The sequence below is a fragment of the Corticium candelabrum genome, chromosome 14 (genome assembly GCF_963422355.1).
Source record: "Corticium candelabrum chromosome 14, ooCorCand1.1, whole genome shotgun sequence".
NCBI lineage: Eukaryota > Metazoa > Porifera > Homoscleromorpha > Homosclerophorida > Plakinidae > Corticium > Corticium candelabrum.
Genome location: NC_085098.1, coordinates 5,157,265 through 5,170,681, shown reverse-complemented (window position 1 = coordinate 5,170,681; position 13,417 = coordinate 5,157,265). Strand labels below are relative to the sequence as shown.

The 13,417-nt window shown below is 43.2% G+C and overlaps 2 protein-coding genes across 2 annotated transcripts in view; both read left to right on the top strand.

Moving 5' to 3' along the window:
* Nucleotides 1-1,549: 1,549 nt before the first annotated feature.
* Nucleotides 1,550-2,219, top strand: LOC134189976 (mitogen-activated protein kinase kinase kinase 20-like). The gene is made up of 2 exons (XM_062658378.1): nt 1,550-1,724; nt 1,788-2,219. Exons 1-2 carry the CDS (start codon nt 1,636-1,638, stop codon nt 2,056-2,058), a joined length of 360 nt encoding a protein of 119 aa, XP_062514362.1. The 5' UTR covers nt 1,550-1,635; the 3' UTR covers nt 2,059-2,219.
* Nucleotides 2,220-4,067: 1,848 nt separating this feature from the next.
* Nucleotides 4,068-13,417, top strand: part of LOC134190336 (uncharacterized) — a 16,983-nt gene continuing 7,633 nt past the window's right edge. The window contains exons 1-8 of the mRNA XM_062658790.1: nt 4,068-4,175; nt 4,266-4,361; nt 10,974-11,078; nt 11,148-11,234; nt 12,718-12,783; nt 12,839-12,937; nt 13,008-13,100; nt 13,169-13,292. Coding sequence (XP_062514774.1) covers nt 4,089-4,175; nt 4,266-4,361; nt 10,974-11,078; nt 11,148-11,234; nt 12,718-12,783; nt 12,839-12,937; nt 13,008-13,100; nt 13,169-13,292 — 757 coding nt within the window. The 5' untranslated portion in view covers nt 4,068-4,088. The remainder of the gene's footprint in view (nt 4,176-4,265; nt 4,362-10,973; nt 11,079-11,147; nt 11,235-12,717; nt 12,784-12,838; nt 12,938-13,007; nt 13,101-13,168; nt 13,293-13,417) is intronic.

The following is a 13,417-nucleotide window of genomic DNA, read 5'->3' as shown; positions in this document are numbered from 1 at the left end:
TGTAGCTCGTTCGAAGTGGCTCCTTCAGCAAGAAAGTTCAATTCCTTTGTTGCTTTCAATTCGAGTGCTGCCGTCCTGTTCGGTGGACGTTGGGACTCGAAAGGGCTGAAATTGAAAACGCTTGATGATCTGTGGATGTTGTCATTCTTGGCAGGAAAGCTGCAGTGGCATCAGTTAGAGCCCTCCAGTACAACTAACTCTTGTCTACATGTCAGACCAAAACCACGAGCTCAGCATGCTGCCGCTGTTATCGACCAACTATTATTAATATACGGAGGCGTTGGTGACAAATTTTCGCTCTTAACAGATATGTGGTCGTATAACGTGACCGACAACTGTTGGACAGAAATAGAACAGACCGGTAGTGCTCCCGTGATTTTGAGCAGGGCTTGGAAAATGTCAGCAGTCGTAGTAGGACCTCACATGCTAGTCACGGTAGGTTGCGCTAACAGCTGGCACGCAAACGAAGATTACTGTAGAGGAGAAGAACAACAGTCTACTTGGATGTATGATTCCTACGTCAACAAATGGACTTTACTGTCAATAACAAGATTACTGGGCACTTTGTTTAGTGCACGGCAAGAAATCGCGTATCAAAGCAACATTCAATATCATAACAAGCGTCTGTGGATGCTAGATAATCGCGAGTTATCCTTACTTTACTCTTTCGCACTTGCATGTCCACCTGGCCATGTGTCTTCAGACTTTGTCTCTACACGGTGTAGCGTTTGCTCTCCTGGCACATACTCCGATGAAAGACGAAAAACGTGCATCAAATGCCCGGATAATCTAACAACGCCGTCACGTAGTTCTACTCACGTTGGCAACTGTAGTCAGTGTGTTGACGGTCATTGCCGCAACGGTGACTGCATTGTCACCATTGCTTTAGACAAACCGACGCCCAGTTGTCGATGTCACTTTGGATTCACAGGCGATCGCTGCCAGTGTCCTACCTATATAGTATTGGGTTTACTGTTGATTGTTGTTGTCGCACTGATTAGTCTCTTTGCTGCCTATTGCATCAACAAGTGGAAACACAAACAGAGACGAGAAGTGCAGCTGCAACGCAGTGTTGAGGAGCTAACCAGCGTTTGGCAAATTGAACACAACGAACTGCAAGTTCTAGATCAAATAGGTGAAGGAGGATATGGCAGAGTGCACAAAGCTTTTTATAGAGAATTTGAGGTCGCCGTCAAACTGCTAAAAGATGTTCAACCAGATCATTATGTGATCGACGAATTTGAGAGAGAAATACTCTTCGTGCAAACGGTGCGTCACCCAAATATCGTCATGTTTATTGGAGCTGGTCTGATGGACGACGGTTCGCGGTTCTTCGTCACCGAGTTTATGCACCGTGGATCTCTTAGAGACGTGCTGGAAACCAACAAACAGACTGGCATCGAACTCATCACTCAAATTGAATTTGCTATCGACGCAGCCAAAGGCATGGATTTCCTCCACGGTCTTACGCCTGCTAGAATCCACAGAGATTTAAAGAGTCAGAATTTGCTCGTTAGTAGAACGTGGACGGTTAAAGTTTCTGACTTTGGACTTGGGCGACAGATACTGACAGAGAATGCGTCCAGGAGGCAAAACAGCAGTATTACCTCGCCGCTACTTGGAAACGACGGTAGCATGTGTACCACAAGAGTTGGAACGCTTCAATGGAGAGCTCCAGAGATAGCAACATCTCAGAGCTACGGAACGTCTGCAGACACCTACAGGTATAGTCATAGCAAACAGTCTATAGATAGTTAGTTAAATACAGTTACTTTTCTCATCTTTAGTTTTGGCATCGTTCTTTGGGAGATGCAAACTTGTGACCTCCCATTCTCTCACTACAAATTTGGCTTTCAAATTGAAGACGCTGTATCAGCAGGTGAGCGACCTCTTGTCCCTAGCAAGTGCCCTGGAGACTTGAGGAAGCTCATCCTTGATTGCTGGCATGCCAATCCAAAATTTCGACCTGCTTTTCCTCAAGTACTAAGTCGATTGAATAGTATATTAAACAAGATTTGTCTTGCCCCAGACAAAAAGAATGCGAAACACAGTGCCTAGACTCGTTAATGCGTCCGGAATTTTTGAACTTTTGCTATTTGCTGTTTGAGTCCTAAATTTACATTAACTAATGGCTTTGTTTTTGAGAGATTGCTAGTAAGTAAAGTTTTGCTGTCGTGCTTTGCTAGTGTGCAAATAATAAATCATTTATGTGTATTCCATTTTAGAAACTAACTCAAACACCAACTGCTTGCACGAGTCACGTGACATCCATCACTAAGGCTCTATATCTATCTCTATATCTATGAAAGTCTGATCTGTCTGTCTTCTTCTTCTCTATCTCCATAAAAGTCCGATCTGATCTGTCTGTCTGTCTGTCTGTCTGTCTGTCTGTCTGTCTGTCTGTCTGTCTGTCTGTCAATGTCTGTTTGCCTGTAACATCAACATTAGTCACGCCAAAACAACTGAGCCAATCGCCACTAAACCGTACATGAAGATTGCGTTCCACACCACAATGCAAACGCACTCTTTGGTATATAGACGAAGAGGACTCGACCCACGCGAAATCTCGCGACAACGTGACCGCGGTACGACTTCGAGTTTTGACACACGATCTCGTACACATTTCTCGCAGATTGAAACTATCTGTCTCATGCCTGGTTTCGCTCTATCGGCGGATCGACTGCATTCTCTAGCTAGACAAGCGGACGGAAGTGAGTCATGAATGGGACATCTGCATGTTGTTAGTACAGTGGCAATAAAAAACTGAGACCGAGATATCTCTGGCTAACTTCTTACCACAATCATATTATCTACCAAGTTCGGCTTCCTAGATTTTGATTTATGAGATTCTGCGTTCGCCTCGGTATCTATCGAGGCAATCTAACTGCCACTCCCGAGGCGGAATGTCTAGCAACGATATCCGAGATTCGCCCATACTCTAGTTAGTAGGAAGAGCTATAGCTAGTAGATGGTTTAGTGTGTTCTAAAACAGGAGTATATCAGGGCTGTAGGCTGGCTTAAGAAGTGAAGGGTGCGTAATACACCAAAATGGGACCAATGACGTCACAAATTCGTCGCGTGGTCTTTTTGGTCTTTTGAATTATATATTTAGATGCACGTACAGAAAAAACACAAGTAATTCTCGAAAATTACACTAACAACTTCGGTAGATCAAGTCAAAAAGCGAAAACAAAACTCATTGCAAGATTGATTCACAAGACTAGCGCCGAGAAAGTCTGCGTGGGGACGAGACTAGATTCTGCGATTATGAAGATGAGTATAGCGGTCTACTACTTTGACTGCTAGGACCAGGAGAAGGCTGGCATCAATTTGCATGGTTGCTCGGGCCTGGATTGCTCGTTTTGTCAAATTTTTATGTAACTAGAGACTGCAGAGGATCGAGGTGCGTAATATTACAGCAGAAGTCTGGACAGGCTGCTCTGACAATTTGATGTCGTTAGTAGAATACCCAGCGTGTTTTACGAATAGATTAGAGTTAGGGATGAAGAATTGCGATGTTAATAGTTTAAAAACTCATTTCAATTAATCCGAATTCTAGTCGGTCTCCGTGTGAATTTGACGGTTTCCTACGTGAATTTGGCCATTTTGCAAAGAATTCGCGTGAACGAATGACCATCTAACTAAGTTAATAGTTGGTCAAGACACAGATGCTACTAGAAGGGCATAGCAAATATAGAGGCGCGTCTCGCGTACTACGTGCCTAATCGTGTCAAGTCCCTAGGTTGCTACATCACGTGCGCTAGCTGCTGAGGGCCATGCGGTTTCACACGTGTTTTGGCGTGCTTAGGTACATGTCAAACCACATGGTTCTATGCACACGTGAATGCTAGCGCACGTGGTGTAGCAACCTAGCGCGAAAACTGAATGCAAGTCTAGCGCGCCATTACATTGGATGGCCTGGGTACGAGGCTCTAGGATACCGTAGCTAACCATACGGGCACCGGAAAAGACTAGCGCGAGAGAGTCTGGGGACGAGTCTATACTTAAAGTCACGTGATAAAGCCACGCCTTTTAACGCGCGTTATACCCGACCAATTTCATTGCTTCCGGTGTACCGTGTCAGTAACATGAGTAGCAAGGTGGTGCTGTTGCTGCTGGTGCTTTGCGTCAGGTCGACATCTTCGCGCACCGCGAAACTAGAGATTGTCAGCATGGTAAGTAGACTTTACCTAGGTGTATGAGAGCTAGACCGTATCTCGTCATGATCACACAACTTTCACGTGAATGTCGTCTTTCGTTTCAAGGTCTTCCGACATGGAGATCGATCACCGGTCGGCGCATTTCCCACCGATCCGTACCAAAAGTCCTACTGGCCTCAAGGCTTTGGTCAGTTGACGCAGGTAGGTGGCATCTTGGAGTCCAGACCGTTAGTTTGCGTTTGTACAGTAAGCTAGAAACTGCTAACAGATACCACTCTATGAAACATCCCACGCTTATAACGACTGGCCTAACGAGTATGTAGTACATTTCCTATATTAATTAGAGTGGCACCTTGGAACCTGTAGTGTACCATGCAATATGTAGTCAATTCCCCGGATCTACTTTACAAACTCCGTATATATTACATCTCTCTAGGTCTAAACAGTGTCATTTTGGAGTGTGTAAACCATTTGCGTCACTCCAGTGAAGTGTACTCATTAAAACTAAGAACGTTAACAGCAAAAGTCAACAGAACGCAACTAGAATTAGTCAAACCACTACACTAGGAATAATTATTTTTCCTCGCAGTTCTTCATGGTACATAGTTTTCAGCTATGTAAGCAAGTCGCCTGGAGACTCTTCCAGATTTGGTAGAGACCTCTTGTTGGTAGTCTTTGGGCGCCTCGTACGATGTTATTGACTCTGTGTTGTTTAGAGTATGTTTCGCTCTCTGGTCAGGTGTCTGCTTATTTTGTCTTCTGTTTCTGGTGTGCTTTTGTGTTCAGTCGTCTTGCTTGTGGTTGCAGGTGCTGATGTTTTTCACGTCTCTGCTGTTTTATTAATTTGTGACTGGTTTTGGCGTAATATACGTCCTCCAGTAACACGAACCAGGTATGACCTGGTGTGTCATAATGTGCAACCACTTGTGCTGGCACCCATGTCCCACCTTTGCGAATGCGGACGGTTTCTCCTGAAATCAGTGGGTACTGCTGCCCTGGATCTATCTGTTGCTTTGCCAGCTTGTCTCTGACTTCTTCTTGTTGCCATACATAAGGCTCCAGTGTCTTTCTGTTGACAGCAAGTTGGGTGCATAATTGTTTGCTCTGAAGTAGTTTTGCTGGTGATGGTAGCCCGTCTCCAATTGGGGTGGTTCTGAGTGCTCACAGTACATCAGGGATAGAACGGTCGTCCGCAAACATTTTTCTCATTGTTTTCTTTGTTGTTTGTATGCTCCACTTAGCTTGACTATTGCTGGATGGATACCCTGGGCTTGATGTTTCATGCCTAAAGCCCAGGGTATCAGCCAGACGTAGAAAATCTGCACATGTGAACTGTGGCCCATTGTCGGAGATGACTTCTTCCGGAACACCAAAGTTGGCAAATTGTTTGTCCACGGTCTCTATAATATCACGAGATCTGGTGTAGTCGAGTTTGATAACGATGATCCATTTACTGTAGTAATCAACTGACAGTAGGTACGCTTTCCAGTCCAGTTCAAACATGTCCTTTACAACCTTCTGGTTAGGATCAAGTGGGATCAGGTGAGGTGTATATGGCAGCCTGGGATTCTGTTTAGGCCTTCCTGGCATCTACTGCAGCTCGCTACTTTGTCCTCTGTCGTGCACGTACCCTGGCCAGTACACTGAGTTCTTGGCTCGTTCTAAGCTTTTCACTATCCCAAAATGACGATCATGTATGCTTTCCAGTACTGATTGGTGTCGGGTAGTTGGTACCGCTGCTTGACTGCCTTTGAATAGTATTCCATTTTTCTCGGTCAGGTCATGTCGGACTGTCTAAAATGGTCATACTGGACCAGGTACTGCCTTGCAGTGTGAGTGCCAGCCTGCTGTTGTGTATGTTTGTATGGCTTGTAAGGTTGGGTCTTGTAGTGTCTTGTGTTGCAGTGTCGCTTGTCTGCACCGAGACTGTCCCACTGGGGTGGGAATTAGCTTCGCCCCAGATACAGTGTGGACTGCAGCCCTGGATGTGCTTCCATCACCACTACGTCTGGTTTGGTACCGTCTTTCTGGGCGGGAGTAAGTATGTAATCAAATTCTTCAGCGCATGTCATACTAATGTTATTATGATTATGTTATTATCTGCACCCAATCCAATAATAGCATAGTGGCTGTTGGATTGCTTTTGTGTCTTTTATTGTGTTCGCGTTGAGGCTTCCAAATCGCATTCCTTTGTTGTGGTACTCGGTGCCGCCATGCAGGTGAGATATTGTGTTGTCGCTTCCATAGAACAGCACATATCTACAGACATTTCTAACTTGAGACCTGATTCTCAGGGCAATTTCTCTCTAACTGTGTCCGACACGATGTTCATGAGGGTTTGGTCACGTACTATCTTGGGCTTCTCTGTGTCTACCATGCGCAGTAAGTCAGTGCTAAAAGATCGAAGGACTCATCTGGCTTCTGTTTCCGCTGGAGAAAGATGAACCATTCATAGATCTCATTCGTTTTGGGTTTAAAGTGTGTCATGAAGGTGTCGAGAACTATGTCAAGATTGTCTTTGTCACCTTGGTTTGCCCATGTGAATGCGTTGTAGATTGATATTGCTTCCCTGCCCATTGCTGTGAGCAGTACTGCGACTTGCGTTGATTCTGGCTATTTGTGCTTGTTTGTCACTTTCAAGTAAAATTGAGAGTGGTCTTGCCACTGTGGCCATTCTTTTGCTGCATCTTGTGGTGAAAATAATGATGGTGGTCTAAGTTCGTCCGCCATGTCTTCAGAGTCGGTTCGAATCGGATACTCCTGACACTATGTAGTATATATACTATGCAATATGTAGTCAAGACGATTAGAACTGATCTATTCATTCCCCCAGATCTACTTTACAAACCCCGTATATATTACAGAACCAAGAGATAATGTGATTAGCAATTAAGTGTCAATGGACCTACATGTAGTATGAAATTTTGCTGTTTTAGTTATGTGGTATCCTTAGGAGCCTTGCGTTGGTGAGTTACATGTTGCAAGGGAGTTTTCTTGACTGTCTACTGAAACGTGCCCTAGCTACACAATAGGCATTTTGTGAAACCTTGTCATGGAACTTTAGTAATTTAGATACGTAATCTAAAATTACTAGGAAGTTATGCATAGTTCCATGACAGGGTTTTATTACTAGGAAGTTTGCATAGTTTCATCTAATTGCCGATCATAGCGAGGCTTCTAATCATAGCAAGGCTTGTAAGGGGCATAGTCCTATATGGCAATCTATCGAGCTCTCGGTGTGTGTGTGTGTGTGTGTGTGTGTGTGTGTGTGTGTGTGTGTGTGTGTGTGTGTGTGTGTGTGTGTGTGTGTGTGTGTGTGTGTGTGTGTGTGTGTGTGTGTGTGTGTGTGTGTGTGTGTGTGTGTGTGTGTGTGTGTGTGTGTGTGTGTGTGTGTGTGTGTGTGTGTGTGTGTGTGTGTGTGTGTGTGTGTGTGTGTGTGTGTGTGTGTGTGTGTGTGTGTGTGTGTGTGTGTGTGTGTGTGTGTGTGTGTGTGTGTGTGTGTGTGTGTGTGTGTGTGTGTGTGTGTGTGTGTGTGTGTGTGTGTGTGTGTGTGTGTGTGTGTGTGTGTGTGTGTGTGTGTGTGTGTGTGTGTGTGTGTGTGTGTGTGTGTGTGTGTGTGTGTGTGTGTGTGTGTGTGTGTGTGTGTGTGTGTGTGTGTGTGTGTGTGTGTGTGTGTGTGTGTGTGTGTGTGTGTGTGTGTGTGTGTGTGTGTGTGTGTGTGTGTGTGTGTGTGTGTGTGTGTGTGTGTGTGTGTGTGTGTGTGTGTGTGTGTGTGTGTGTGTGTGTGTGTGTGTGTGTGTGTGTGTGTGTGTGTGTGTGTGTGTGTGTGTGTGTGTGTGTGTGTGTGTGTGTGTGTGTGTGTGTGTGTGTGTGTGTGTGTGTGTGTGTGTGTGTGTGTGTGTGTGTGTGTGTGTGTGTGTGTGTGTGTGTGTGTGTGTGTGTGTGTGTGTGTGTGTGTGTGTGTGTGTGTGTGTGTGTGTGTGTGTGTGTGTGTGTGTGTGTGTGTGTGTGTGTGTGTGTGTGTGTGTGTGTGTGTGTGTGTGTGTGTGTGTGTGTGTGTGTGTGTGTGTGTGTGTGTGTGTGTGTGTGTGTGTGTGTGTGTGTGTGTGTGTGTGTGTGTGTGTGTGTGTGTGTGTGTGTGTGTGTGTGTGTGTGTGTGTGTGTGTGTGTGTGTGTGTGTGTGTGTGTGTGTGTGTGTGTGTGTGTGTGTGTGTGTGTGTGTGTGTGTGTGTGTGTGTGTGTGTGTGTGTGTGTGTGTGTGTGTGTGTGTGTGTGTGTGTGTGTGTGTGTGTGTGTGTGTGTGTGTGTGTGTGTGTGTGTGTGTGTGTGTGTGTGTGTGTGTGTGTGTGTGTGTGTGTGTGTGTGTGTGTGTGTGTGTGTGTGTGTGTGTGTGTGTGTGTGTGTGTGTGTGTGTGTGTGTGTGTGTGTGTGTGTGTGTGTGTGTGTGTGTGTGTGTGTGTGTGTGTGTGTGTGTGTGTGTGTGTGTGTGTGTGTGTGTGTGTGTGTGTGTGTGTGTGTGTGTGTGTGTGTGTGTGTGTGTGTGTGTGTGTGTGTGTGTGTGTGTGTGTGTGTGTGTGTGTGTGTGTGTGTGTGTGTGTGTGTGTGTGTGTGTGTGTGTGTGTGTGTGTGTGTGTGTGTGTGTGTGTGTGTGTGTGTGTGTGTGTGTGTGTGTGTGTGTGTGTGTGTGTGTGTGTGTGTGTGTGTGTGTGTGTGTGTGTGTGTGTGTGTGTGTGTGTGTGTGTGTGTGTGTGTGTGTGTGTGTGTGTGTGTGTGTGTGTGTGTGTGTGTGTGTGTGTGTGTGTGTGTGTGTGTGTGTGTGTGTGTGTGTGTGTGTGTGTGTGTGTGTGTGTGTGTGTGTGTGTGTGTGTGTGTGTGTGTGTGTGTGTGTGTGTGTGTGTGTGTGTGTGTGTGTGTGTGTGTGTGTGTGTGTGTGTGTGTGTGTGTGTGTGTGTGTGTGTGTGTGTGTGTGTATGTGTACACACGAACCTCAAATTTCTCCTCACAACCACGTTTCATTATATATATGACCTATTACAAAAATCGTTTCCATGTCCAACTACAGATTAGTATAGGAACAATTTGTGCAAGTGACCAAACAGCAACGAAAAAACCTTATGAAATTCCGTTGTCCCATCTTTTTGTATTGTAGCTAGGGATTGTGTGTACTTGACACAGTCAGAAAACTCTCTTGCAACATGTTACTTACTAACGCTAGGCGCCTATGAATACCATGCAACTAGTAGAGATTGACGTCCGCAAACATTGACTATCTACAGTGTTAGATACAGCACAGTATAGTAAGAATTGATCATACTGTATAGTATGGGACATGTGAATAGTTGACTGTAGGTGGCATTCAGCTTCTGAAGGTGTTTCTTGCTTGTCAAGAACACGCGATTCCTAGCTACAACACAAAAGGATGGGGTGACAGAACTTCATGAGGCTTTTTTGTTGCCGTTTGGTCACTTGCATGAATTGTTCCTATACTGATCTGTAGTCTGACACGGAAATGATTATGTATGTATATATATATATATATACTTTTTAAAAACTAACCCAAAACCAACCCAAACCCCCCACTCTACAAACAGTCTAGAACATCATCAGAGCAATCTACAGACAGTCTCTCTAGAATTATCTTTGCATTATACAACCAGAGTTTAATAGAAAGCCGTTGGTGGAAATAGGACGTGGCCTGGCTCATTGTGAGGTGACTGTGGAATGTTGTTCTTCTGCAGATTGATTTTAAAATCTGGAGACTGGACGGCGACCACAAGCCCAGACTTTCAACAACTAGTGGATAAAACACACCTCCATTCTCACTAACAATGTCTTTATATGAGCTGTCTTTCTCTCTTTCTCCAGCTTCTGCCGCAACCCCTGCTTGACAAGCTGCCTTTACCATATATGTTGGTTGGAGAGAATTTCTTATTGTGATGTCAAATATATATATATATATATATATATATATATATATATATATATATATATATATATATATATATATATATATATATAGATATAGATATATACGTATATATATACCGAGAGCTTGATGGATTGCCATATAGGATCACGTCCCTTTGTCCCTTTCTGTTGTGCGACTCGAATTAGAAGCCTTGCTATGCTCAGCAATAACACTTTTAATTTAGTGTGTATGTTGTAGCACTGGAACCAGTCTGGCCAGATCGTTTTCAATTAGTGTTTACTATTTGTTAAATTTTAGGCTCTGCTGCAGCTGTTGGTTGCCTGTATATAGAGGATGCACATTGTGTGTATGTGTGTGTGTGTGTGTGTGTGTGTGTGTGTGTGTGTGTGTGTGTGTGTGTGTGTGTGTGTGTGTGTGTGTGTGTGTGTGTGTGTGTGTGTGTGTGTGTGTGTGTGTGTGTGGGTGTGTGTGCATGCGTGCGTGTGTGCATGCATGCATGCGTGTGTGCATGCGTGCGTGCATGCGTGTGTGCATGCATCCGTGTGTGTACAATGCATTAGAGTAACAAGGTAGATCGAGTGCTGTAGCACAATGGACATGTTGCTTGGTTTCTGGACTGCTGGTATCTCTTTGATAAATGAAATTATTTTTTACAACAAAATGTCACTTAGTCCAAAAATTGTTGTTTGATGAAAAACAGTTATGTGCTGAATGAAGTCAGTGTAGTCACTTGGTTTGGTTGTAGTTGATACATAGGCAGGATTTTACGCCAACCGTCACTAATTTTAATCTGTTGATACTTGATGGTACGTGTTGGTACGTATAGTATACAGTACGTATAGTATATAGTTTTGTTTGCTTGACTTATTTTCTTGTCCTTCAAGTTAGGAATGAGGCAGCACTACCAGTTGGGTCAGTATTTGAGACGTCGTTACATGACACCTGGGAATGAAACATACTTGTTGAATGGAACGTATTCCAGAGACGAGGTTTGGATATTATGATTTCTAGATGTGGAGTTAGCTTAATTAAAGCCTGTTGTAATTGGTCATATGAAGGTGTTCATCAGAAGTACAGACACTGATCGTACATTAATGAGTGTGGAGAGTCTAATGGCAGCCTTTTATAAACCAGTGGAAAGGCAGGTGGGATACGTAGTTGTTATTCTATTTATTTCTTGTTACAAAATCTTGCAGAATTTATTAAAGAGCACTGTTTTAGATTATTTCTGATGATAATGCCCACTTTTTATTAAAATACAATTTTGGGTATGCACAGAAAGAAACTCTGCTAGAAGGTAATCTCAATAGATTTACTTACAACTTCTGTTGGACTCTGCTTTATGGTCTTCACTCAAACACTCTGCGAGCATAAGAGACCGAGCTCGACTGAATACCATTTCTGGTCAAAATGCTAGGGCATGGCTACGGGCAGTACCGAACTCCATGCCCAAAAGACAGTTTGTTGTTGCACTACAAATATGGTTGGGTATCCCATTTTCCAACCCCAAACTCCAAACCCTGCCCTTGTGGTAAGACTATTGATAAGTTTGGTGATCATCTACTGGGATGTGATCAAGGACAGAGTTTGACAAAAAAGCGTCATGATGCTTTATGCAAAGGGGTGTATAACTCACTGCTTACAGATGATTCTCGTTGTTGTCGGGAGGCTAGATGTAGCAGTAGCAACCAAGCAAGGCCAAGAGATGTGTACCATCTTGATTTCGAGTGTAGTTTACCTGCATACTTCGACTTATTGGTACGAAATTCTTTACAACTGTCTTTTCTCACTCAATCCGCAAGTTGTCCAAATGCAGCATCTGAAGCAGGAGAGATGGAGAAGAACGAACGACATCACTGGAATGTGTCCAGCATAGGCAGCATTTTTCATTCACTCATAGTTGACTCTGCGTCTTTGGACACCTTATAGCCTTTAAGTGCTCAAGATTATCACATGTAGGCTTTTTTAAACATACTGTTTCAATTAGCCAATCTGTTTGTCATTTTCATCAGCAACTCTCTACTAGACTGTGGTGTAGCAATGTAGTATAGATGGTACGGCTAGTACCTCCTAGGACTTGTAATAATAATAATATATATATATATATATATATATATATATATATATATATATATATATATATATATATATATATGGTAATAAATGTAAATGACTGTAATTTGGTTGCAGTGGCATTCACAAGCACATTATTGTATTCTTCTTTTGTTGATGTTCTGTGATTGGGTATTTTATAAACTGAACTACAAGCTGTACGTACTACAAGCTTTTGCAACTTTGGATTAATACTTCACTCTGATCAAGGGCATCACATGGACGTAAAAAGTGAGGAGGCTGATTTGCCTTCCAGTTATATTGGCAGTGGCATACTCTATCCACGTCCCTCAAAACTGAAGGGGCTATAGAGCCCCGCCTAGCCCTTATTATGCAATGCCCCTGTTGTGATTGTTTATCAAGATTGCACATGCATGTATTTGACTAACAAGTTACATTATAGCAAACGTAATAATATATTTGTTGACTTAGAATGACAAGGAAGTATTAATTGTGAAATACATAGGAATGCTTTGATGTGCTGTTTGATTTTACGCTATTAACATATATGCATAGGTTTTTCTCAAGAACCTGATGTGGCAACCAGTTCCTGTTCATACTGTTTCTACAACTGACGACATTGTATGGAATACTTGAGATTCTTAGGATCTGTAAGTCATACGACATTTTTTTATAGCTACTTCGACCATACAGTGTGAATTGTTCTCGATATGAACAACTACTGAAAGCACACGAAAAGGATGACGACTGGATACAAATAATGAAAGACAACAATGTAGTTTGGTTTAATGATGTAGCTTGAGAATACGTACTTCATTGTACCATATTTATTTTATACATATTAGAAGTTGCTTGAGTCAGTGAAAGCTCACACTGGAGTCGCATTCAACTTGACTCCAGCCAATTCGTTTCGTATCTGGGATCCAATCTTTTGTCAGGTTGGTAACTATAGTGTTTTGTGGCTTGAAATTTTTGGTAAACAGTATGTGACGTGTCACAATTGTAGCTACAACATGGTTTGAGTTTGCCACAATGGTGTTCAAAAGAAACATTACATACCCTTCAGAAGATTGGTGAATTTGGAGTTTCTAAGGCATTTATGGGAAGAGAAGAGAAAAAGTTGATGTCTGGTATGCTACAGAAACTTCTTGTTAACCTGTTGATTAGGGGTGTGTTTGATTGGGCTCTTCCAGAACAGTCTGGAAGATCACGCCCTCTTCCAACGCTCTTCCAACCATCAGCAGAGTCGGTAAAG

What these genes read in the sequence shown, in the direction of transcription:
- LOC134189976 (XM_062658378.1), top strand. Translation starts at nt 1,636, where the DNA reads ATGTGTACCACAAGAGTTGGAACGCTTCAATGGAGAGCTCCAGAGATA. An exon ending in ACGTCTGCAGACACCTACAG is followed by an intron (nt 1,725 to 1,787) that starts GTATAGTCATAG and finishes TCTCATCTTTAG; the next exon opens with TTTTGGCATCGTTCTTTGGG.